The 23,502-nt window shown below is 41.4% G+C and overlaps 1 protein-coding gene across 6 annotated transcripts in view; it reads right to left on the bottom strand.

Moving 5' to 3' along the window:
- LOC145353365 (uncharacterized) overlaps positions 1-23,502 on the bottom strand; it is a 119,392-nt gene extending 95,890 nt beyond the window's left edge. For 5 of the 6 annotated variants that reach the window (XR_013888689.1, XM_080204044.1, XM_080204045.1 and 2 more), the window contains exon 1: positions 23,429-23,502. Coding sequence is in view for 4 of the 6 variants with exons in the window: in XM_080204044.1 (XP_080060170.1) it covers positions 23,429-23,465 (37 nt within the window). In the remaining 2 variants the exon portion in view is untranslated. The remainder of the gene's footprint in view (positions 1-23,428) is intronic. The other variant, XM_080204048.1, reaches the window with a different exon arrangement.

Genomic DNA, 23,502 nt, shown 5'->3' with positions numbered 1-23,502 from the left:
TTACTCAACAAAGATGATTCTAGTCCCCACCACACCCTCCCCCTGCTCCTCACACTGAGGTTACTTTGCCAAATACACATTCCTGCACAAAGCCTAATCACCAAGATGGCAATAGAATTTTCATCTTCAGCTGACATGAACACCTCATCCTCTATCATCCTTTCTACCACTCCTCGAGATCCTTATTTCTCATGCTCTCTGTATTAAGCCACACAAAGATTTCCCTGATGAAACCGCTTTTCTTCCCTGGTTAGTCTTTGTGCTAAGTCCTCAGCCACTACAACCTGTACTTCAGCTCTCTTCCAAACTGGCGGCCTTCCTTGCTGACTCCACCTCAGGCTCCATTTAAAGTGGGCTATCTCTTTTTCTATACATGGACACCCCTCAATCTCTCAGTCCTCCACCCACTCTTTACACCAATGTCTTTCACCTACTCCCATCACCAGCATTGGCACCTAGAATCATAGAATCCCACAGTGTAGAAGAGGCAATTCGGCCCATCGAGTCTGCATCAATCACAATCCCAGCCAGGCCCTATCTCCATAACCCCATGCATTTACCCTGGCTAGTCCCCTGACTCTAAGAGGCAATTTAGCATGACCAATCTACCTACCTTGCACATTTCCGGACTGTGGGAAGAAACCGGAGCACCCAGATGAAACCCATACAGAGACAGGGAGAACATGCAAACTCCACACAGACAGTGACCAAGTTGAGAAACCACTGTGCACTTCCAGTATCCAGCTCATTGGTGTCTTGCCCCCATTTTCAAAGTCCTTGCCTCCATGAGATGTGACATAATTGTCCATCTCATTACTCTCCCAGGTACAACAACCATTTTTGTTTCATTGCATCTTGAGACTGCCAGGATGGTAGAGGCACCTTCTAACAGTTCCTGTGCAAAACTCACTATGCAGGACATAGACCTCCTGACGGCCTGGCTGTTTACTGCCTGATAGCGCAATCAATTTAAACTAATTTTCTGGCCAGTCATAACGTAAGGGAAAGAACGATCTCAATTCCCTTTGTGTCTTACTGATTTCTACCTCCAATCTCTCCCTACCAAATCAGGCTGTGCGCCCTCAGATTCTGGATCAGAGAAGCTCCTTAATTTCTTTGTCAATCCAGTTACTGCCTCTACCTATTTTACAATCTGCTTTCTCCTCTCTCTCTCGGCTGAGTGCTAGAAGCCAGAGAGCAGGGAGAATGGGCAATGATTCTAATGGGCACAGCCTCAAGATAAAGGGGGGGCGGTTTAGAACGGAGTTGAGGAAGAACTTCTTCACTCAAAGGGTGGTGAATCTCTGGAATTCTCTGCCCATTGAGGTGGTGGAGGCTGCCTCGCTAAATATTTTTAAGACGCGGGTTGATGGGTTTTTGATAAGTGAGGGGATTAAGGGTTATGGGGAGAGGGCGGGAATGTGGAACTGAGCCATGACAGATCAGCCATGATCTTATTGAATGGCGGGGCAGGCTCAAAGGGCTGGATGGCCTACTCCTGCTCCTATTTCTTATGTTCTTATGATGTAGTTAACTGTGCTCTGCAAGAATCTGTACTGGGGCCTCAACTATTCATCTTATTAATGAATAACTCACATGATGGGATATAAAGCCTCTATGAAAGTTTGCCGATAACATCAATGTAAGTGGCACGGAAAGCTATGTAGATGGAAATATAAAATTACAAGGACACAAGTGAATGGGCAACAATTGGATTTCAATAGCAGCAGATGTGAAGCCATCACTTTGGACCTAAAAATTATATATTGGGGCACTTTCCAAACAGTAAAACAATAGAAACAGTGGAGATTCAAAGAGACTTGGGTGTCCATGTCCACAGATCCTAAAATGCCATGAACAGACATAGAAAATCAAAGAACAAAGAACAAAAACAGCCCGGGAAACAGGCCCTTCGGCCCAACGAGCCCACGCCGCCATTTTAACATTACCAGTCCCCCTTCCACCCATGACCCTTATCTATGCTTATGGCATTCCACATCGAGGGAAACTAATTTAGGGACAATTTATTACCTCCAATCAGCCTAAGAGCACATCTTTGGGGTGTGGGAGGAAACCAGAGCACCCAGAGAAAACCCACGCAAGCACAGGGAGAATGCGCAAACTCCCACAGACACTGGCCCAAATCCATGTGTCTGCACAGCAATCAGTGATAGTCACTGAGCTGTCGTGTTGCCCAGCATCTGGTCCGGTTTAAGCACACACTAATGACATGAAGCACTAGGCTATTCTCGAACATCCAAGAGCTGCCCTAGTACGACCCATCGCGTGTATGCCCCTCGTTGGACAACAAGGTGGACCGACTTAAAACCAGCCACCAGTACACTGCTCCGGAGAACAACGAGGAGATGGATGGAATGCTGGCTTTTACGTCTCCAGGATTAGAATATAAGGGGTTGGAAGCTTTACAAAGTCCTGGTTAAACTACACCATGGAGTACTGTGGTCACTCCTGGGTCCAACACCTGAGGGAAGATCAGCTGGCTTTGGGAGAGGAACTACAGAATGATATCTGAACTCCAAGGGATGAATTACAAGGTAAGATTATTCAAAGTAGTATCATATTCCATGGAAATCGGAAGGTTAAGGAATGATTTGATCAAAGGTTTCCAAGACGTTAAGAGGAACTGAAAGGATAGGTTGGGAAACAACTTCCATTGGTTGGAGACCCCAAGATAAGGGAACATAACCATTTTTGTAAGTGACATTAAAGTTCATTTATTAGTGTCACAAGTAGGCTTACATTAACACTGCAATGAAGTTACTGCGAAAATCCCCTCGTTGCCACACGCCGGCGCCTATTTGGATACACTGAGGAGAATTTATCATGGCCAATGCACCTAACCAGCATGTCTTTCAGACAGTGGGAGGAAACCAGAGCACCTGGAGGAAACCCACGCAGGCACAGGGAGAACATGCAGCAAGTGGTTGGGATCTGGAAAACACTACCTGGGAGTACAGTGTGGCAGGTTGAATCAGGACATTATAGAATCATAGAATCCTACAGTACAGAAGGAGGCCATTTGTTCCATCATGTCTGCGCCGACCACAATTCCATTCGGGTTCTAGTCCCATAACCCCATGCATTTACCCTAGCAGTCTCTCTGACACTAAGGGGCCAATCCAACTATCCCAAACATCTTTGGAGTGTGGGAGAAAACTGGAGCACCTGGAGGAAACCCAGGCAGACACAGCGAGAATGGGCAAATTCCACACAGACAGTGACCCAGGCCAGGAATTGAACTGAGTTCCTGGCACTATGAGGCAGCAGTGCTAACCACTATGCCACCCAAAAATAAACTGGTTTACCTGAAAATGAAAAATATTCAGGGATATGGGGAAAAGGCTAGGAAGTGGCATGAGGTAAACTGCTCCTTTGAGGAGCTAGCACCAACATGATGGGTCAAATGGCCTTCTCTGCTGCAACCATTCTAAGGGTGTATGTTTTTTTTATCTCTGATTTATAAATTTTTGATTTTTTTTACAAAATGTACATTCCTATTTAATTGAACATGGAAGTGTGCACTGTACAACTGTACAGTTCTGCAAATCATAGTAAGCCTAAAATGGCTGCCCTGGGATTCCTCCAATAATGCTAGAACTGTAGCTGACAGTCTACATTTCTCAAGACCAGAGTCTAGGCTCCATAGTGCTATATAAGTGATGAGTGTGTATCTCCTCTTAACTGCAATGGTTATACAAACAATCCATCTGCAATAAAATGCAGTATATTTTCAAGTAATGCAAACAATTGGGGAGCTTCTGGATAACCCTGGCTTTAGGCCAACTGTAACTTCTCAAAAGGATAGTAACCACTATTGGTAAGGAAGTGAAGGAGTTGTTATGACAGACTCAAGGGATTAATGTCACAGAAAAAAAAGTGTGCACTCCCGTTTGATGCACTGAAGGGCAAAGGGAGCAGTAATGCCACACACAAAACCTGGAATCAGTACCCATGGATCACTTCACAGTGCAGGTCACTGCACAACCTAAGGAATTATATTACGCTATAGCAACCATTAAGATGGAATAAAATATAGATCAGCGGTGATCTTCATTTTCTGCCAGATTTTCAGTGTGTCACACCACCCAAGGTCTCTGATGCTGCTATATTCACTTGGAATTAAGTGAGAAAGTAGCGTACATTTCCTTTAAGACTTGAAATAAGACTGGCCTTGCTGAACTGTTAATGAAAAGTCAGTGTGTGATAAATCAAACAGCTAAACCAACTAAACTGAGGAATGTTTTAAATAACATACAAAATAATTAAATAAAGCTAAGAAATCTGGGTGGAAATACACCAGAATGAGAAAGGTCCAGAGATTGCTCTCATAAATGCAAAATATAAACTGGTACCAGTTTAATCACAGCCCTTTATAAACCTGCACTGCATCCCCTCCAAGGTTCATTTGCTGAATACAATTGAAGTATCACTTCCAACCCTTCCTATTCCAGCCCCCTTTAAGATAAAGGTCTTTTCGATTACATTTTTGATGCATACACTAATTCATTGTTACTTATGAATATTGACACCTAAATCTCTTTACAATTGCACAGCTCCTAATCTCTCTCAATTCTGATTTCTTTCCTGTCTTTCTCTCTCGAGTCCAACCTGACTGATGTCATTTGTACATCATCATCTCTGTCATATGTTAGCAAGTTCTGCCTTTAACCCTTTATACTACACCTCCTCCAAAATATATTATACTATTTTTTAAAAACACAAAACTATTTCTTTAACTATTTGCATTACATCTCTGCACCTCCTTTTTTTATAACTACAAATTCAATCTCTCTCTGTATTCTCAGCCCTTAGGGAAGAAGTCTCGGAGACATGACAGCTTTCTTCTGCGTATGTTACAGTTCCTCATGTTGAATTCTGTCCATAGTTTTACCCATTCATGTCACTTGCCAGTGTTTCTTTGTAACTTTCTGCTCCCATCTCTACATTAACTGTGCCTCTTGATATATATGACGTGCATATATATCTCTAATCCTTCATTCAAATCAGTGATATATTTGGCGAAAGGTCTGAGGGCATATCTCTGAAAAACACCACTTTTCGTCCTGATGATCCAAAAATGTTCTCTTCATACCAATCTGTTTATTAGTTCCAAACTAATTATTGATCTATGTTACAAGGGCACCTCAAATTCCTTACGTTTTCATATTTGCTAATAATCTCATGTGGGATTTTATCAAATGGTTTCTAGAAGTCTGTTTAGATAACATTCATAAACACTTCTGTTAATGACCTCCTCAAACAAAAATCGACTAGATTACTCAGGTATGACCCTTCATGTATCCATGTAGACTCTCTTTAATTAACTGATACTGGTACGTAGCTCAGTGACAGATAATAAATTTCAGCAGCTTGCCCACAATTCATGTTAAACTGAGAGGTCTGTAGTTTGCTTGTTTCTACCTTCCTCTCTTTTGAAGTAATAGGATGACATTCATAACTTTCCAATCGACAAGTCATACTTTCCAATCTCAAAGGTGTTCTGAGATTGACCTTGTCTCTTGGGCTTGAGGTGTGAGACTTTGTCCTAGACTGTAAAGAATCTCTGGTATCTGCTTAACACTTGTTTATTAGTTAGAGAGTAAACACATTGCACCTAGGCATAATTCCAACTTTTCAGTAATGAGATTAATTTCTTGTAACAATTAAAATAAGATTGTGCAAAATTCTGCAGCTCCAGAAGTGCTAAAGATTCCGCTGCTGTGCTGATCTCCAGCTCTGGAGGGAAGAAGACTTTGTGCTGGGACTGAAGTATGATTGTCCACTGACTTTCACCCTTGGAAGTTACCAACTCTTAAAGCAATGTGATCCTTTACAGACTCTAATCTGGAATCAGGCAAGGCATTCTTTGTGGAAGACTCTTCATGGGGAGCAGGAGATAAAGTCAGAAATATATTAGTAGATCCACTGGAACTAAGATCTGAATGCTACTCAGTCACTAAAGGCTCAGCTAATTCTTCTCAAAGGACAACAGAGACTTCATAAGGTGTACCCATCAATGGGAAAGATGAATCATTCTCCAGGACCTCAACTGCCAAGACATCACTCAGTGCAGTGAGGATTCTTCCTCATCACTCTCTGGAAGACCCAATTCAGGTCTTCATGGAGATGGTCACTGTTCCCTGCCAACTCTGGCCTTACTTTGGAAAGAACTGAGATATTCATAATTTATGTGTCTGCCCTGGAGACTCTGCCATATGTTAGCACGTTCTGCCTTTAACCCAACATCTGTGAAAGAAAGGAACTTACTGCTGAGTGTATAAATTTGTTCAACTTCTGATGGCTGAATTTCGACTGCTTCTAAATAAAAAGTTGAAGATTGTTGCAAAGAAGACAGTGAATAGTTCAAATGATGAGATTCTTATGGTTTTTCAAAGATGCCTGGAAGCATGCCAACATCACCACTCAACAAGTATGCATGTTGATTGCAAAGAATGCAAAGAGAATCAAGGCTCTGTTGCCCCTTGTAACTAAAAGAAACAATAATCCTGCTTTCAAATGGAAGATTGATGCAGCCTGGACCCTTTAACTTGGGACTGATGGATGAAGGGCCATCATCTGAAGCCATCTGCTAATGTGTTAATAGCAACTCCAGTGTCAATTTTAAAAGTAATGTCAACATCTTGAATTTGGATTGCAATTGACCAGTAGTCTGGAAAAGACTACCTACTTCCGCTAGAGTATTCTAATTTAATCTTTTTCTAGCCTGTCCGAGAGAATGTTTCATAAATATTTGCTGTTCTGCGGCTTTTGATTTAAATTGCTAGATTTTCAGAAATGTGTGAAATGTCTAGTTTTGTTACACTGGAAGCATTCCATGACCTCTGCTGGGCCGTCCTGACATCTCTGTTGGGTTTTTGCACTACAGTTCAAGCATCTCAAAATGGCTGCCAGCATGGAGTTTCCCATTCTTTCTTGTGGTTTGGCAGCTTTCAACTGCATGGGATTGCTGCCCATGGGTCAACTTGATGTGAAACCTCAGCGTCACCATGAATTCTAGCTCAATTAAACACTCCTAAGCTTAGCCTGCCTCACATACTGGATCACTTGATCCAAAGTAAGATCATTTTTGGTCTGCAGAAAGTCAGAGAGTTCTTCATTCTGGACACCCTTGGCCATGCGATCATTGATTAGCTTTTCCTTCAGCACCCTGCATCCATTACAACTAGCTAGATGATCTGGCTTGATTAGGGACAATTCAATTGATTCCCAGATCATTGTGAATGCTAACTAAAACATTCTCATTCAATGACTAAATATTGTTTCTGTCTAAAATAGGTGTCAAAGGCTTTAATAATGGAGTAAACATTTGCAGTGCACTCCCGCACTTCCTGCCTCAGGAGAATGTCATCTGCTACTGGACCTACATAAAGAAAGGAACTAATGTGGCACCTGGGCTCTTTACCATGAAGACCTGATGCTGCTTGGTACTGGAGAAAATTATGTTTCTGTATCTCCCATCGCTGGCCTTTCTGCATGCCCTCAAGTCAGTCAAACAAGTGAGGAAAGGGCAGAGACTAATTACCAGATACAGTCATGGTTACCTCTCTCCAGTGTGTCATCTTCTACTGCCATAATTTGCCAAAGTGTTCTGTAGTATAAAGATGGGATATACTAATACATGACGTAATGATTATGCTCTGTTGACATCAGTAAATCATATGTTAAATTCTAAAAAAGGAGGTTGGAATGGTGCCTAGGTGTGACCTGTCTATTCTGTAACCTGTTTTGATATAGTACCAATAGTGTTAAGTAGATACCAGAGTATGTCTGCAGTGTGTCTAAGAACCAAATCCCACGCCTAAAGTTTGAAACAGAATGACCCAATCTCAGAACATGGCAGCAGCCAAGGAGACATTAATGAAAAAGAGACAAGAAACCACAGTGTGAAAAAACCTTTGAAAGCTCAAAGAAATTTTGGCAGTAGATGACACACTGGAGAGAGGTAACCATGACTGTATCTGGTAATTAGTCTCTGCCCTTTCCTCACTTGTTTGACTGACTTGAGGGCCAGCAGAAGGGCCAGCAATGGGAGATATAGAAACATAATTTTCTCCTGTGCCAAGCAGCATCAGGTCTTCATGGTAAACAGCCAAGGTGCCACATTAGTTCCTTTCTTTATGTAGGTCCAGTAGCAGATGACATTCTCCTGAGGCAGGAAGTGCGGGAGTGCACTGCAAATGCTTACTCCATTATTAATGGAAAGATAGATGGGAAAGATAGATGGGATAAACAGATAAAAGGGAAAGGCATTTTTAGTTTAATTTTTAAAAATTTCCAGCAGTAAAGGAATGAGACTCTATAGTTGTAAAAGTTAATTTTCAATGTCAAGAAGTTAAAAACAAAATAAAAGCAAATTACTGCAGAAAAGAGCTGACATTTTGAGTCCAGAGTATCCTTTGACAAAGGGTCGCCTGGACTTGAAACATCAGCTCTTTTCTGTCCTTACAGATGCTGCCAAACCAGCTGAGATTTTCCAGCATTTTTTCTCTTTTGGTTTCAAATGCCAGGGGGTTGCTTGGTTGTAATTAAGGCTTATCACACGATTAAAAATTCCCTCATGCTTGAATGGAAAAGCCATATATTTTTCCTCTGACATGTTTAATGAACTTTATGCTCTTCATGTATTTGACTGCCACACATCTCAGTGTGGCACTGATGTAGTGAAGCTCGTGAAGGAGCAGGACAAACGTTTTGCACATTTGATTGCTCATGTATAGACACCAGAAGTGATGTCTAAGTTACTCAATATGTGAGCGCTGAAAGACTTACCATTATTCATATTCAAACCTAAATTGACATATATTCCTACATTTTCCTTCTCTTCTTTTCTTTCATTTCCCATCTTTTACTTCTGTCCTTTTTTTTGCATTTTCTGTCTTCTTACCAGCTATCAATTGAGACGTTTAAATAAATTCCTATATGGCCCCTTACATGGGCTTAAAAGCTCCCTGGGTCCTAATCAAAGTGGAATTGACCCAAACTTCTGATGATAGTTTTTCCCTCAAGAAACACTTTCAAAAACATTATTTGTGGGACCTTACTGTACGTAAACCCCCCAATATATCAGCTAATAAAACAACAGTGACCGCACTTTAAAAGTCACTGGCTCTTATGCAATTACGAACATCATAAGGACATGAAACATTCTGTTAACACAAGTTCATTTCTCTTTACACAGAAAGCAAAAGTGTATACTGCATGACAGTTCATTAACAGATGATTGTCTTGAAGTTGTAATATTGCTGAATCTTCAATTTTCTCAAATTTGGTACTAAATGAACAATTGTTTGTTAAACAAAAATCATAATGATTTATTCGCAAGTGAATTCAGCCAACATAAATGTTTTGTTAATTCTACTTATTGCAGACTACTGCAGAATGTGACCATAAATGTATCTTTTTGGAAGTAAAATATTTGTTTTCTTTCATTAACGTATTAATCAATGTTGTAATTTTCAATCAGACATTGAGATACTACAAAAAGACAACCTTTAAATCTGTAACTGCCATCTAAATGGAACAGTCATGATCAAATCGATAGGGGTAGATTTTCACATGGGATTGCAGCTAATGTCTTTAAGGCAAGTGGGATTGCAGCTAATGTCTTTAATGCACATGGGATTGCAGGTAATGTCTTTTATGCACATGGGATTGCAGGTAATGTCTTTTATGCACATGGGATTGCAGGTAATGTCTTTTATGCACATGGGATTGCAGGTAATGTCTTTTATGCCCATGGGATTGCAGGTAATGTCTTTTATGCACATGGGATTGCAGGTAATGTCTTTTATGCACATGGGATTGCAGGTAATGTCTTTTATGCACATGGGATTGCAGGTAATGTCTTTTATGCCCATGGGATTGCAGGTAATGTCTTTTATGCACATGGGATTGCAGGTAATGTCTTTTATGCCCATGGGATTGCAGGTAATGTCTTTTATGCCCATGGGATTGCAGGTAATGTCTTTTATGCCCATGGGATTGCAGGTAATGTCTTTTATGCCCATGGGATTGCAGGTAATGTCTTTTATGCCCATGGGATTGCAGGTAATGTCTTTTATGCCCATGGGATTGCAGGTAATGTCTTTTATGCCCATGGGATTGCAGGTAATGTCTTTTATGCCCATGGGATTGCAGGTAATGTCTTTTATGCCCATGGGATTGCAGGTAATGTCTTTTATGCCCATGGGATTGCAGGTAATGTCTTTTATGCCCATGGGATTGCAGGTAATGTCTTTTATGCCCATGGGATTGCAGGTAATGTCTTTTATGCCCATGGGATTGCAGGTAATGTCTTTTATGCCCATGGGATTGCAGGTAATGTCTTTAACGCACATGGGACTGCAGGTACTTTCTTTGAAGTTCATGGGAATGCAAGTAATGTCTTGAGATGGATCGAAATCTGGTTAATGATTTGGAAGAGGAAACTGAATGTAATATCTCCAAATCTCAGATGATACAAAGTTGGGTGAGAGGGTGAGCTGTGAGGACGATGCAGAGATGCTTCAGCATGATTTGGATAGGCTGAGTATGTGGGCATCTGCATGGCAGACGCAGTATAATGTGGATAAATGTGAGGTTATCCACTTTGGTAGCAAAAGTAAGACAGATTATTACTTGAATGAGTGTAAATTGAGAGAGGTAGATACTTAACGAGACCTTGGAGTCCTCATGCATTCGTCACTGAAAGTAAGCGCACAGATACAGCAGGCAGTAAAGGCGGCAAATGGTATGTTAGCCTTTGTAGCAAGAGGATTTGAGTATAGGGATAGGGGTGTTTTGCTGCAATTATATGGGGCGTTGGTGAGGCCACACTTGGAGTATTGTGTGCAATTTTGGTGTCCTTGTCTGAGGAAGAATGTCCTTGCTATACAGTGAGTACGAGAAAGGTTTACCAAGCTAATTCCTGAGATGATAAGTCTGTCATATGAGGATGGACTAAATCGATTAGGATTATATTCACTGGAGTTTAGAAGAGTGAGAGAAGATTTCATAAAAACTTACAAAATTCCGTAAGGGTTAAACAGGCTAGATTTAGAAAGAATGTTCCCAATGGTGGAGGACTCCAGAATTAGGTGCCATTGTTTGAGGATAAGGGGTAACCCTTTTAGGGCTGAGGTGGGGAAAAATTTCTTCGCTCAGAGGGTGGTGAATTCACTACCACAGAATATCGCTGAGGCCAAGAAGAAATTAGATACAGCTCTTGGGACTAAAGAGATCAAGGGATATGGGGGTATGGGGTGGGGCAGGGAGGGGAATCAGAATATTGAATTTGATGATTAGCTAAGATCAAAATGAATGGCTGAGCAGGCTTGAAGGGCTGAAAAACCCTTCTTGTTTCTATGTTTCACTATACATTTCACTGAATGTTAAAGGATCGTAAACCAGTGGAAATTCAGCAGAAACCGTCAAGAGCCAATAAAATCATCAAACTCACAATATATTTTTTCTGTTCAGCTTGAAAATGAACGCATTGACTCACTTAATCAGCATTCACGCACATCAGATACAACAACCCTGATTTTACAGGCATGGCCGTCCCAAAATCGAGGTGGGCGAGGCTCGTAGAACAGGATTCCCCGCCAGCCTCGGAAGCAACCTCACGAGCCTCGGACAGCCGTGCAGTATAATCAGGGCCAAAGTGATTTTACAGCCTTGCCCAATCCGAAACCGGAAAATCCCACCAGAGGGCAACAGATCTCCCCATTGTCTGCCCCTCACCTGCTCCAATTATTTTGGCGGGTAGGGTGGTTGAATTCTGGCAGGCAAGTTCCTGGTCATGTATTGGAAGCATCTCTTTGATTTGATTTATTATTGTCGCATTGGGATATAGTGAAAAGTAGTGCTTCTTGCATGCTATAAGTCAAAGCATACCATTCATAAAGAAGAAAAGGAGAGAGTGCAGAATGTAGTGTTACAGCCATTGCTAGGGTAGAGAAAGATCAGCTTAATGTAAGGTATGTCCATTCAGAAGTCTGATGGTAGCAGGGAAGATGTTGAGTCAGTTGGTATGTGACCTCAGACTTTTAATTTTAATGTGATTCATTTGGATGCCACGCATTCAAAAAATTAGAATGTCTATTGCAGGTCTTGATGAGGACAATTTTTTTAAAAAGTTCAAAAATTTGGAATTTAATTTTGTACTTATTTTGAAACATGCATAATTGCAGAATATGTCAGACCTGTCCCACTGGATATTTGCTTTATGACAGGATTAAACCTGTTTCTAGACTGGAAATTCAATCTGAGTGATTATCACTTAACCTTTGCGTATGTAATTACCACTTAGAATAAGTGTCCACAGCTTTATGGATATTAGAAAATGGATTGTTCTACTTTAGCAATAGCTTGTTCCTATAAAAAAGGCAGAAGTTCCACTTCTGGGGAGCTCCAACATACTTTGCTCGCCTTTTGATTGATGATTGCAGTTAAGCAGAATGTTCACAAAAGTAAAAGTAACCTCCTTTACATTTTAGAACCTTTGTTTTACTCATTGATTCTTGCCATAAGCCAAAACTTCATGTTCAAATGAAGCGTAACTGATGGTTTTGTTATCCTGTCTCAAAGACAGCAGGCACAATGAGTTTCAAACACCATTTTGATCTCTCTGGGTATGAATTTTTTTTGAATTACCATGATACTTCTCCTTATGTGCCAAGTTTTAATGCATCATAGATGTATTCCTTGTAAATGTGTTTGCAGAATTCTTGAAATCCAAAATAAAACTGGGGATATTTTTATCCATTCATTAGCTTGCATTTTGCTTTAGTCAAGAACTTCTTAACTCAAAAGCAGGAAGAATGTTCCTCCAGTCATTGCCTCTGGCCCCCACCAGGGAAAATGATTTCACTGGCAGATGGTCACTACCTATTTATCTGCTCGTGCAAAAGGAAATGCTTCAGTTTGAGATAGTGATTAATTTATCCTCTTGGGTAAGAACTTGCTAAGCTTGCTCAACTGAAATAAACGTAAACAGCCCCAAATTAAGGTAAGTTAGCAGCCTTGAGACCCAGCTGCTGGCTTGTTCAGATAGAAACAGGCTTGTTCACGCTGCAAGGTTGTCCCTTTGCTGCAGCTCCACTGCAGTGCCACCAGGAGCACTGTTCCTCAGGTACAGGAACACCTGACCTGGGAAAGGTCTCGAGAAAATGTGCCTCAAGCAGGTTGGCAAAGTAACCAGAGCTCCCACCTTGCTTCCTTTGAAAATGCTACCTTACAACACAGAGAAACATAGAATCAGAGAATCCTTCATGGACCTGATAGAGGTTTATAAAATGTTGAGAGGAATAGATAGGGTGGATTCTCGGAGGCTATTTCCCAGGGCTGAAATGGTCGCTACAAGAGGACACAGGTTTAAGGTGCTGGGAAGCAAGTACAGAGGAGATGTTAGGGGAAAGTTTTTCACTCAGAGGGTGGTGAGTGAGTGGAATCAGCTGCCATCAGTGGTGGTAGAGGCAAACTCACTGGGGTCTTTTAAAAGACTTCTGGATGAGTATATGGGATCTAATGGCATTGGAAGTTACAGATAGTTCTATGGTTTGGTAGGTATAGATGTGATCGGTGCAACTTGTGGGCCGAAGGGCCTGTTTGTGCTGTAGTGTTCTATGTTCTATGACCACAGAGCAAATATCTCGTCCTACTAACAATGTCTGTACTTTTGGGTAGTGCATCGAAGTTGAGTATCCTTTTGCAGCACTGCAACCTACAATGAAGATCCAATGAAAGAACAGTGGTTAGGACTGCTGCCTCACAGCGCCAAGGACGTGGGTTCGATTCTGGGGAAGAGGCCATTCGCCCACTGAGTCTGCACCAACCCTCTGACAAAGTATCTTATCCAGGCCTTCCACCACCGCCCACCCCCCCTCCCCACCCCATAACCCCACACATTTCCCATGGCTAATCCATCTAATTTACATATCTTGGGACACAAAGGGGCAATTTAGCATGGCTAGTCTACTTCATCCATACATCTTTGGGATGTGGGAGGAAACCGGAGCACCCAGAGGAAATGCAGACAAGGGGACGATGTGCAAGCTCCCCAAAGATAGTCACCCAAGACCGGAATTGAACCTGCATCCCTGGCACTATGAGGCAGCAGTGCTAACCACTGTGCCTCCACTGGCTCTTCATTGTAGGTTTTCAGTACTGCAGAGGGATATTCAACTTCCCAAAGGTAGAGACATTTCTAGTAGGTCAAGATATTTGCCCTGTGGTTTTTAAATGAAGTAAAAAGTCTGACAACACCAGGTTTTAGTCCAACCTATTTATTTGATAATATACTCAAGCTTTCGCGGGGACTGCCTCTTCGTCAGGTGAATGGAGAGTTCTGGCCTCAGACAGAGCATATAAAGCACAGACAGTTTAGAGATTACTGATTAAAATGCGAATCCTTACACCTAACCTGCTGTTCAAGACCAGAAGTGGCTGATAATGTGAGTGGAACTCTCCATTCACCTGACGAAGAGGCAGTCCCCTCGAAAGCTTGTGAGTATATTATCAAATAAATAGGTTGGACTAAAACCTGGTGTTGTCAGACTTTTTACTGTGTTTACGCCAGTCCAACGCCGGCATACCCACATCATTTTTAAATGAACTCAGTAACAAACAGTAAGCATGCTGTCCACGCCAGAGGATTACCCTATATGATTCACATAATCATATAGGGTGGATACTGTTCTGTAAACAGCCTCAAGATAAAGGGGAGGCGGTTTAGAACGGAGTTGAGGAGGAACTTCTTCACTCAAAGGGTGGTGAATCTCTGGAATTCTCTGCCCGTTGAAGTGGTGGAGGCTGCCTCGCTAAATATTTTTAAGAAGCGGGTTGATGGGTTTTTGATAAGAGAGGGGATTAAGGGTTATGGGGAGAGGGTGGGAAAGTGGAACTGAGCCACGACAGATCAGCCATGATCTTATTGAATGGTGGGGCAGGCTCGAAGGGCTCGATGGCCTACTCCTATTTCTTATGTTCTTAAACATGCAAGAGAATGGTGCATACAGTTGTTTGCAGAAAGTTGCAGAGCCAAAGCTAACTCCTGATGAGGAGAGGAAGATTCAGTGCACACTGACAATAGAGAGTGTGCAGGAAGGAGAAACAGGGTATAGCAAAGCGCTCAAGCAAGTTTACCTCTCATTTAGATTCAGTGGGAGCTGTGGAACCATAGTAAAATTTCACATCAGAAATTGGCGTCTCTCATCATGTCACCCATTATTTATCAAGTTTATTGAATAGCTTGATTTAATCATATCGTTGCTGCAATGATCATAGTTTTGTATCTATACACAAAGATAATGAGACACAAGAGCTGGAAAAAACAAAGCAAAACCTGAGTGGAATCCTTAGAGCCATACTTGAAAAGGCAATCACCCAGAAAGGCATATACGGTACAAGTGATAAATAACTGTGCAGGAGATAGCAGAGAGCACAGAGTGCAAATTGTGAAGCAGTGTCCCTCAGGCTGTATGTAACCAATTGTCTTAATTGCTTACATGAAAACACATCTGGGAGATTGCCAGCCAAGTCAATGTAATGGCCAATTTTTAAATAGTTTTTTTTGTCATTTATACAGATAATGGTCTAATACTTCAGAAAATGTCCAGGTAATCGGTGTTGCAAAAAGATGCCTACTGATTTCTGGCTCCAATACACAAAAAGCAGACACCAAATGTGGCTAGGTTTTATTGCCAAAATGAACATGGCATTAATTACGCAGAGGAATGCTTAAGTCCTTGTGCGACTTAAATAAGAGCACTAAAAACCCATATACTATAAAACTGCAAAATATATGGATGTGAGATATAGTTGTGAAAATATATTTTAAAAAAGCCAGTCTCTGAAAGTACCTGAAACTTACAAGCAACTATAGGTGCTATCTTTTTGACCCAGAATTTAAAGGTAGCTACAATTACCTGGAAATTCCCCATTAAATTATATGCTGCCATGGAAGTACTTGAATAATTGCCATAAAAGGTGAAGTGTACCTCCAAGTTAATACTGGACATTGTAATTTTTCTACATAACCCTTTATATCCAACAGCAGAATTTATATAGCACCTTTAACTTAATGTCCCGAGGGAAGTGCAATAAAGCAGAAGTGAAAATAAAATTGTTATGCAGAAATAGATCATGCACCAGCAATGTTTCTCTGGCACCATTCCTGGGTTCATTGTGCCTTTCCCGAATGGCTTTCAACCTTCCATAAACTCCACACCCTAACCTGCACCCATCACCTCTTGCTTGCTGATCTATATTGGCTCCCAGCTTGCTCACATTTCAATTTTAAAATTTTCATCCCCTTGTTCAAATCCTTCCATGGTCTCACTCTTCCACATCTTTTTAATCTCCTTGACATTCCTCAAATCCCAGCATCCTGTGCACGCTTCATTCTTTTTCTCTTCCAACCACAAGTAGCCATGTCTTCAGTTGTCTAACTCCCAGGTCTTGGAATTTCCTCCTTAAACCTCTCTTTCCATTTCTATGTTTTAAAACATTGCTTAAAATTTGCCATTTTGACAAAGATTTTAATCACCTGCTCTAATAGTTCCTTCTTTGTCAAGGCATCAATCATATCACACCTTATGAAGCACCTAGGGACATTAAATTAAAGGTACTATATAAATTCTGCTGTTGGATATAAAGGGTTATGTAGAAAAATTACAATGTCCAGATATTAACTTGGAAGTATGCTTCACCTTTTATGGCAATTATTCAAGGACTTCCATGACAGCACATAATTGAATGGGGAATTTCCAGGTAATTGTAGCTACCTTTAAATTCTGGGTCAAAAAGATAGCACCTATAGTTGCTTGTAAGTTTCAGGTACCTTCAGAGACTGGCTTCTTTTTAACCTCTCCTTTTTCAAAAGTTAGACTTTACCTGAAATGAAGTCTGACATTTTGGAAATATATTTTAGAGCACAATGCTTAGAATGTCATATTCCAGAATCTATATGCTAAATGATAAAACTGGAGCCAATCTTTTGGCACTTCTGCATTTACAGAATCATAGAGTCATAGAGATTTATTGCGTGGAAACACGCCCTTCGGCCCAACTTGTCCATGCCACCATTTTTTCTTAAACCCCTAAGCTGGTCCCAATTGCCCGCATTTGGCTCATATCCCTCTATACCCATCGTAGCCATGTAACTGTCTAAATGCTTTTTAAAAGACAAAGTTGTATCTACCGCTACTACTATCTCTGGCAGTTTGTTCCAGATATTCACCACCCTCTGTGTTAAACAACTGCTCCTCTGGACACTTTCGTACCTCTCCTTCTCACCCCAAACCCATGCCCTCCAGTTTTAGACTCCCCTACCTTTGGGAAAAGACATCGACTATCTAGTTGGTCTATATTACTCATCATATTATAGACCTCCATAAGATCACCCTTCAGCCTCTTATGCTCCAGAGAAAAAGGTCCCAGTCTATCCAGCCGCTCCTTATACTTCAATTCATCAAATCCCAGTATCATCCTAGTAAATTTTTTCTGCATACTTTCTAGTTTAATAATATCCTTTCTATAATAGGGTGACCAGAATTGCACACTGTCCACTATGCCACTAATCTTAGCGTCATCTGCAAACTTACCAACCGTGCCTCCTATATTCTCATCCAAATCATTAATATAAATGATAAATAACAGTAGACCCAGCGCTGATCCCTGAGTTGCACGTTACAAGCATACCCCTCCTAAACGAACAACCACAGTTTTAATCTGTCTCCATTTGTAGAGGCTCAATTGAATCTTCAGTTAATGCCATTACCTGTAAATAATTAATTGTTAAAAATTAATATGCAATGAATATTGAGCATTCTGGATGAAAGGCTTACACACGTAAAGGTAGAGAAAAAGTAATGCATGGCTAATTTCCCGTTGGCTAAATCATCCTGCCTCATTTCCCATAGCTCTGAATTTCACACCAAATAGGAAGGCACAGTTTGAAATGTGTGTTGATTGCTATGACATGAATCAACTCCATAGGCAACAACTACTGAAGAGTTTGGAAAATACTATGACTGAAGAAATTGGAATAGATGTCAAGTGACTGCAATGTGATATACCTATCATTGAATCTGTGATTAACGTATCATATAGCAATGTATCCATACATAAGGGCAAAATAGTAACAGTATTATAGGATTCATATGGGCTATGGCATCTTTTGTCAATGTTCCTACAGTATTTCTGTAGACTTTAGGATTTTTTGACTTCAAACTGCAAGATACAATCTTGGCCAGCTTCAATCACTCAGTGAATGGTTCCAGGCAACCATGAGAGAAGGATTTTTGAAGCTTTTGATGCGCACTATTCTACAGTCACACAGGAAAACCCAGCAGAGGACTCCTGGTACTGAGCCAGATCCATTGGGATTCGTCACAGACACAGTGAATGCATCTATTGTACTGCATTCAGCTCATCAATTACCTATACAACTATCACCACATTACTCCCTCACCTCGGGTAACCAAAATGAAGTTGACAATATGCAAGGAACAAAGCAAAAAATGTCAATATCTACACCGCAAACTGAGAAGCATATTTTGCATTATTGTTCCTTGATTCTTTTGAAAGCAAAGAACTAGATGCCCAAAAGCCAAAAAGACTATGGGTGGGATATTATGGCCTCGGTCAAGATTCAAGGCCAGAATATCCCACCCGAGGTCAACGGACATCTCCAGTGTCCACCCCTTGCCCACTCCAATTCCAGTAGAATTCCTCAGCATAGTTTTATTTGTTCATTACTTCTAGTGAAATAGTAAACAGGAATATTAAATGGAAAATGTTGCTCTAGTCCCACAGAGTACTAAGTTGGAAAGTATTTACCGCACAGAAACAGGCAATTCAGCCCTGGTCCATGCCAGTGTTTATACTTCGCACAAACAACCTCCTTCTTCATCTAACTCCCTCAACATATCTTTCTATTCTTTTAAGTGTCTAGCTTTTTCCAAAAACACTTACATTATTTGACTCAACTACTCCTTGCAATTACAAGTTCTACATTCTAACCTCTCTCGAAAAATGTTTGCCTTGGATTTTCTATTTGATTTCTTAGTAACTACCTTATATTTATAGCCACTAGTGCTGGTCTCACTTGCAACTGGAAACATCTCTTTGTCTACCCGATCAAATGCTTTCTTAACTTTACAAAACATCTATCAGTTCAGCCTTCTCTTTTCAAGAAAAAAGAGCCCCAGCCTGTTCAATCTTTACAAAGAACAAAGGAAATGCAGCACAGGAACAGGCCCTTAGGCCCTCCAGGCCTGCACTGACCATGCTGCCCGACTGAACTAAAGCCCCCTACACTTATCCCTCAACTCCCATCCTATTCATGTATTTAAGACACCCCTTAAAAGTCACCATTGTATCTGTTTCCATGATAGATTTATCTTCTCAGTTCCGGCATCATTTCAAAATTTCCAGTGACTACGTCCTTTTTATAGTATAAAGACCACTGTTCTGTGTCCATTGCCTACATTTTCACTAAAATTAGCAAAAAGGAAAATACACCTCAGCATAGTCAAAGCCTGTGATCTAGCACAGAAGATCTTCTAACATAGGAATCGCAAGAGATGGTGCGCTGTACTTGTAGGACCAATCATCTGTGGCCCAATAAGCACAAGCTCATAGCTTCCCCGGTTAGCCAAGCCTTCCCAAACACTGATTCACCACTTTATCCCAAGAGCCAACTGTTTATCAGCCATGGCCAAGGTGATATTGGCTGAACATCAAGATTTCTATGCTATCATTGCTCTTGGGATATCCCCTCTTTCTCCTCCTGTTCCACTGCAACATATCTATTGGTCACTACACCCCACGCTCTCAGACAGAAAATCCTGTGCACTATTCCCTTTGTTCTCTATTGTGAATAGTACTTCAATAACTTTCTTTTGATAAACTCACTAACTCAAAACAAAATACTCGCTGTTGGGTCTGATTTTGCGGTATGGAGCAACAAGTCAAAGTTTGGGAACATGAATTAATCCATTTTTGTAGGAGTAGAAATCCTCAGTGTATTGCTAAAAATCAATAGTCAAAGCGCCATTGAAGGGGAGGTACTTTCTCCCAGCGTTGTGCACTGCTATCTCATCCTGTAGCTGTTTCTTGTACGTACACCCAGGTACTACCGTCACCTCTTAATCTTCTGCATCATTCCTTTCACTCTACCTGAATAACAACAACTGGACTTTACAATGGCACAGTAAAAAGATAATGATTCACAGGAACATTATCAAACACAATTTGTCACCAAGCCACAGAAAGGGATAGAATCGTAGAATCCCTACAGTGAAGAAGGAGGCCATTTAGCCCATCAAGTCTGCACTGACCACAATCGCACCCAGGTCCTATTCCCATAACCCCACATATTTACCCTGTTAATCCCCAGACATGAGGGTCAATTTAATATGGCTAATTAACCTAAACCACACATCTTTGGACTGTGGGAGGAAACCGGAGCACCCAGAGGAGACCCACGCAGACACAGGGAGAATGTGCAAACTCCACACAGACAGTGACTCTAGGCTAGAATTGAACTCGGGTCCTTGGTGCTGTGAGGCAGCAGTGCTAACCAACGTCACCATGCTTGGACAGGTGACCAAAGTCTTGATCAGAGGCAGGTTTCAAGAAACATCTTAAAAGAAGAACGAATTAAAGCGGCAGAGAGGTTAGTGGCTGGGGAAGGTGGTGAACTCCAGACTAGGCAACTGAAGTGGTTAAAATTGGAAGGGCACTGAGATGTCACAGAGTTGTGGGGTTAGAGGACATTACAGGGAAAGGGAGGTCTGAAAGCATGGAGGGATTTGAAAACAAGGATGAAACTATTAAAATTGAGTCATTCTGGAGCAGGAGCAAATACTGTTCAGTAGTCACAGGGGTGATGAATGGTTGTAACTTCGGACACTGTGTTTTGGATTAACTCATGTTTGCGGGAGATTGAAAAGAAAGAAAAGACAGGCTTTCATTTATATAGCTTCTCCTGATTTCCCAAAGCATTTTACAGTTAGTGAACTACTTCTTAAAGTATGATCACTGTTACAATGTAGGAAATGCAACAGCCAATTTGCACACAGCCAGTTCCCGCAAACAGCAATGTGGTAATGACCAGAAGATTGCGTTGTTGAAGTGATGCTGATTATGAATAAATATCGGACATGATGTGGATATGCCGGCGTTGGACTGGGGTAAACACGGTAAAAAGTCTGACAACACCAGGTTTCAGTCCAACCGATTTATTTGATAGTAAATTCATTAGCTTTCGGGTTAGCCCCTTCGTCTGTAAACTGTCTGAAATCAGAACTGTAAACAGAGCTCTCCATTCACCTGACGAAGGGGCTAACCCGAAAGCGAGTGAATTTACTATCAAATAAATCGGTTGGACTGAAACCTGGTGTTGTCAGGCTTTTTACTGTAAATATCGGACACCAGGGGTAATTGCTCTGATTTTTAAATAATGCAACAGGATGTTTTGTATTCTCCTGAGCAGCAAATAGGGTCTTGTCTAACAGGAGAGATAGCACTCCCAACATTCAGTAATGCACTGGAGTGTCAACCTAGATCTCTGTGCTCCCTCTGTTTCTAACTGCAATGTTTAATCATTCAGCCTTTGATTGACAGGTTGGATCTTTTAGGAGATTTCACTTCCTCTTTCCTAACAGCAATGTTTACAAGGCACTCCAGATGCATTCAACCATGAAGGGAAAGAAAAACAAACAAGGCTTTTTGCTTTTAGGTAAAGGATCCATACCCGTCAATCAAACCACTTCAAAGGATACAGGCCAGGTGCTAAGCTTTCAATGTTAAAAGGGTACTCCCCAGTGAAACTGACTGCCGTGGGTCATGAGAAAATGCAAGGGGTTCTTCCCAATAATTACCTCCCTACCTCCTCACTCCCCTGAGTACAAGGCATGCCAGGTCAGGGTGTCACTGTCAGTCACTGTCTCTCAGTAAAACAGAAGAATTGTGTCCATACAATGTTTTGGCTTCAACTGCTTTCTGTGATTGAGAATTCCATTGGCTCACCACTCTCTGGGTGAAAGTATTTTTCCACATCTCTTTGTTGTTTGTAGATGGAAGTAGACTGCCAACAAATAAACACAGTCGATGCCAGTATTAACTTCAGGAACCAGGAATGCTCTACGTAGCTATTCTAGCCTGACCTAACCACTGTAAAATAGTCTTTTGGTGCTTTCTACTGATAATGCACCATCTTATATTCACGTCTACTTTTTCCCCGGAAAGTGCAACACTGCATTCTCCACGTATTCCAAACATTTCTTAACTTTAAAATGTTACACCAAGTTTGTGTCTGGGGTGGTTACCTTCTGGAATAACCCAACATTTCAGGATGATACTCAAGATGACTGCTGCCTCACAGCCCAGGGACCTGGGATCGATTCCCAGCTTGGGTAATTGTCTACGCGGAGTCTGCACGTTCTATCCTTGTCTGTGTGGGTTTCCTCCGGGTGCTCCGATTTTCTCCCACAGTCTGAAAGACGTGCTTGTCAGGTGCTAAGTTCTCCCTCCGTGAACCTGAAAAGGCTCCGAAGTGTGGCGACTAGGGGATTTTCACACCACATTCAACACCCTCTCCTTTCCTTCTCTATGAATGGTATGCTTTTGTCTGTATAACGTGCAAGAAACAATACTTTTCACTGTACACTAATGCATGTGACAATAATAAATCAAATCAGTAACTTAACTGCAATGTTAATGTAAGCCTGCTTATGACACAAACAAAATTCATCAATTTTCACTGCAAAACAAAACACATCAGCAATGAAACTTATTGGCTATAATTTTAATGTTTGAGAGACGGGTTAGAGTTGGGAACAGATCTTGTACAAAATATCACCAGCAGGCTGATTAGAAAGTTCAGCTGGGAAAGATTTTAAGAATTGGTTCGGAGGAAGGCTGCAGTGGGAGAGGCAAGGTGCCTCAGGTAAGAATTTGCTGCAGAGGGAGTGGAGCTGACAGGTCCCAGAGGAAGAATCAAGAACTAGGCCCGCTAAATGTGTGCCAAGTCCCTCACAATCATCAGAAATAAATAATAAATTGCAATTAACTTTCTTCCCGACGGTTGAGGAGTCAGCCAGCTTTCCTCCAATAGGGGGTGGGAGAGAGGTAGGCATTTTTGACGATCCGTGCAAATTTTCTTTTTTTGTTTGATCCTCTCGTTTGCATTCTGATGTTTTGTTTCGCAAGAATGCTGCACTGGCATCAGTTCTAGGTTGCAGAGAGAGAGAGAGGAAGGAGCTCCAGCCTGGAGTGCTTGGGCTCCAATTCAATTCGACAAATAAGTCAAAAGCATCAGCATTTCCGACGAACTGATTTCAGCGAGAAGACAAACCATTTACAAACTGTGTGCAAAAACCCCCCTCACTCACTCACTCACCCACGGTCTGTGGGAGGCTCACTCGCTCAGACTCCATCTGGCAGCTCCGGACAAGCGGCACCTCCAGCGCGCGC

This window comes from Carcharhinus amblyrhynchos, chromosome 15, assembly GCF_965287045.1.
Source record: "Carcharhinus amblyrhynchos chromosome 15, sCarAmb.v2.hapA, whole genome shotgun sequence".
NCBI lineage: Eukaryota > Metazoa > Chordata > Chondrichthyes > Carcharhiniformes > Carcharhinidae > Carcharhinus > Carcharhinus amblyrhynchos.
This window is presented reverse-complemented; position numbering and strand designations above follow the sequence as displayed.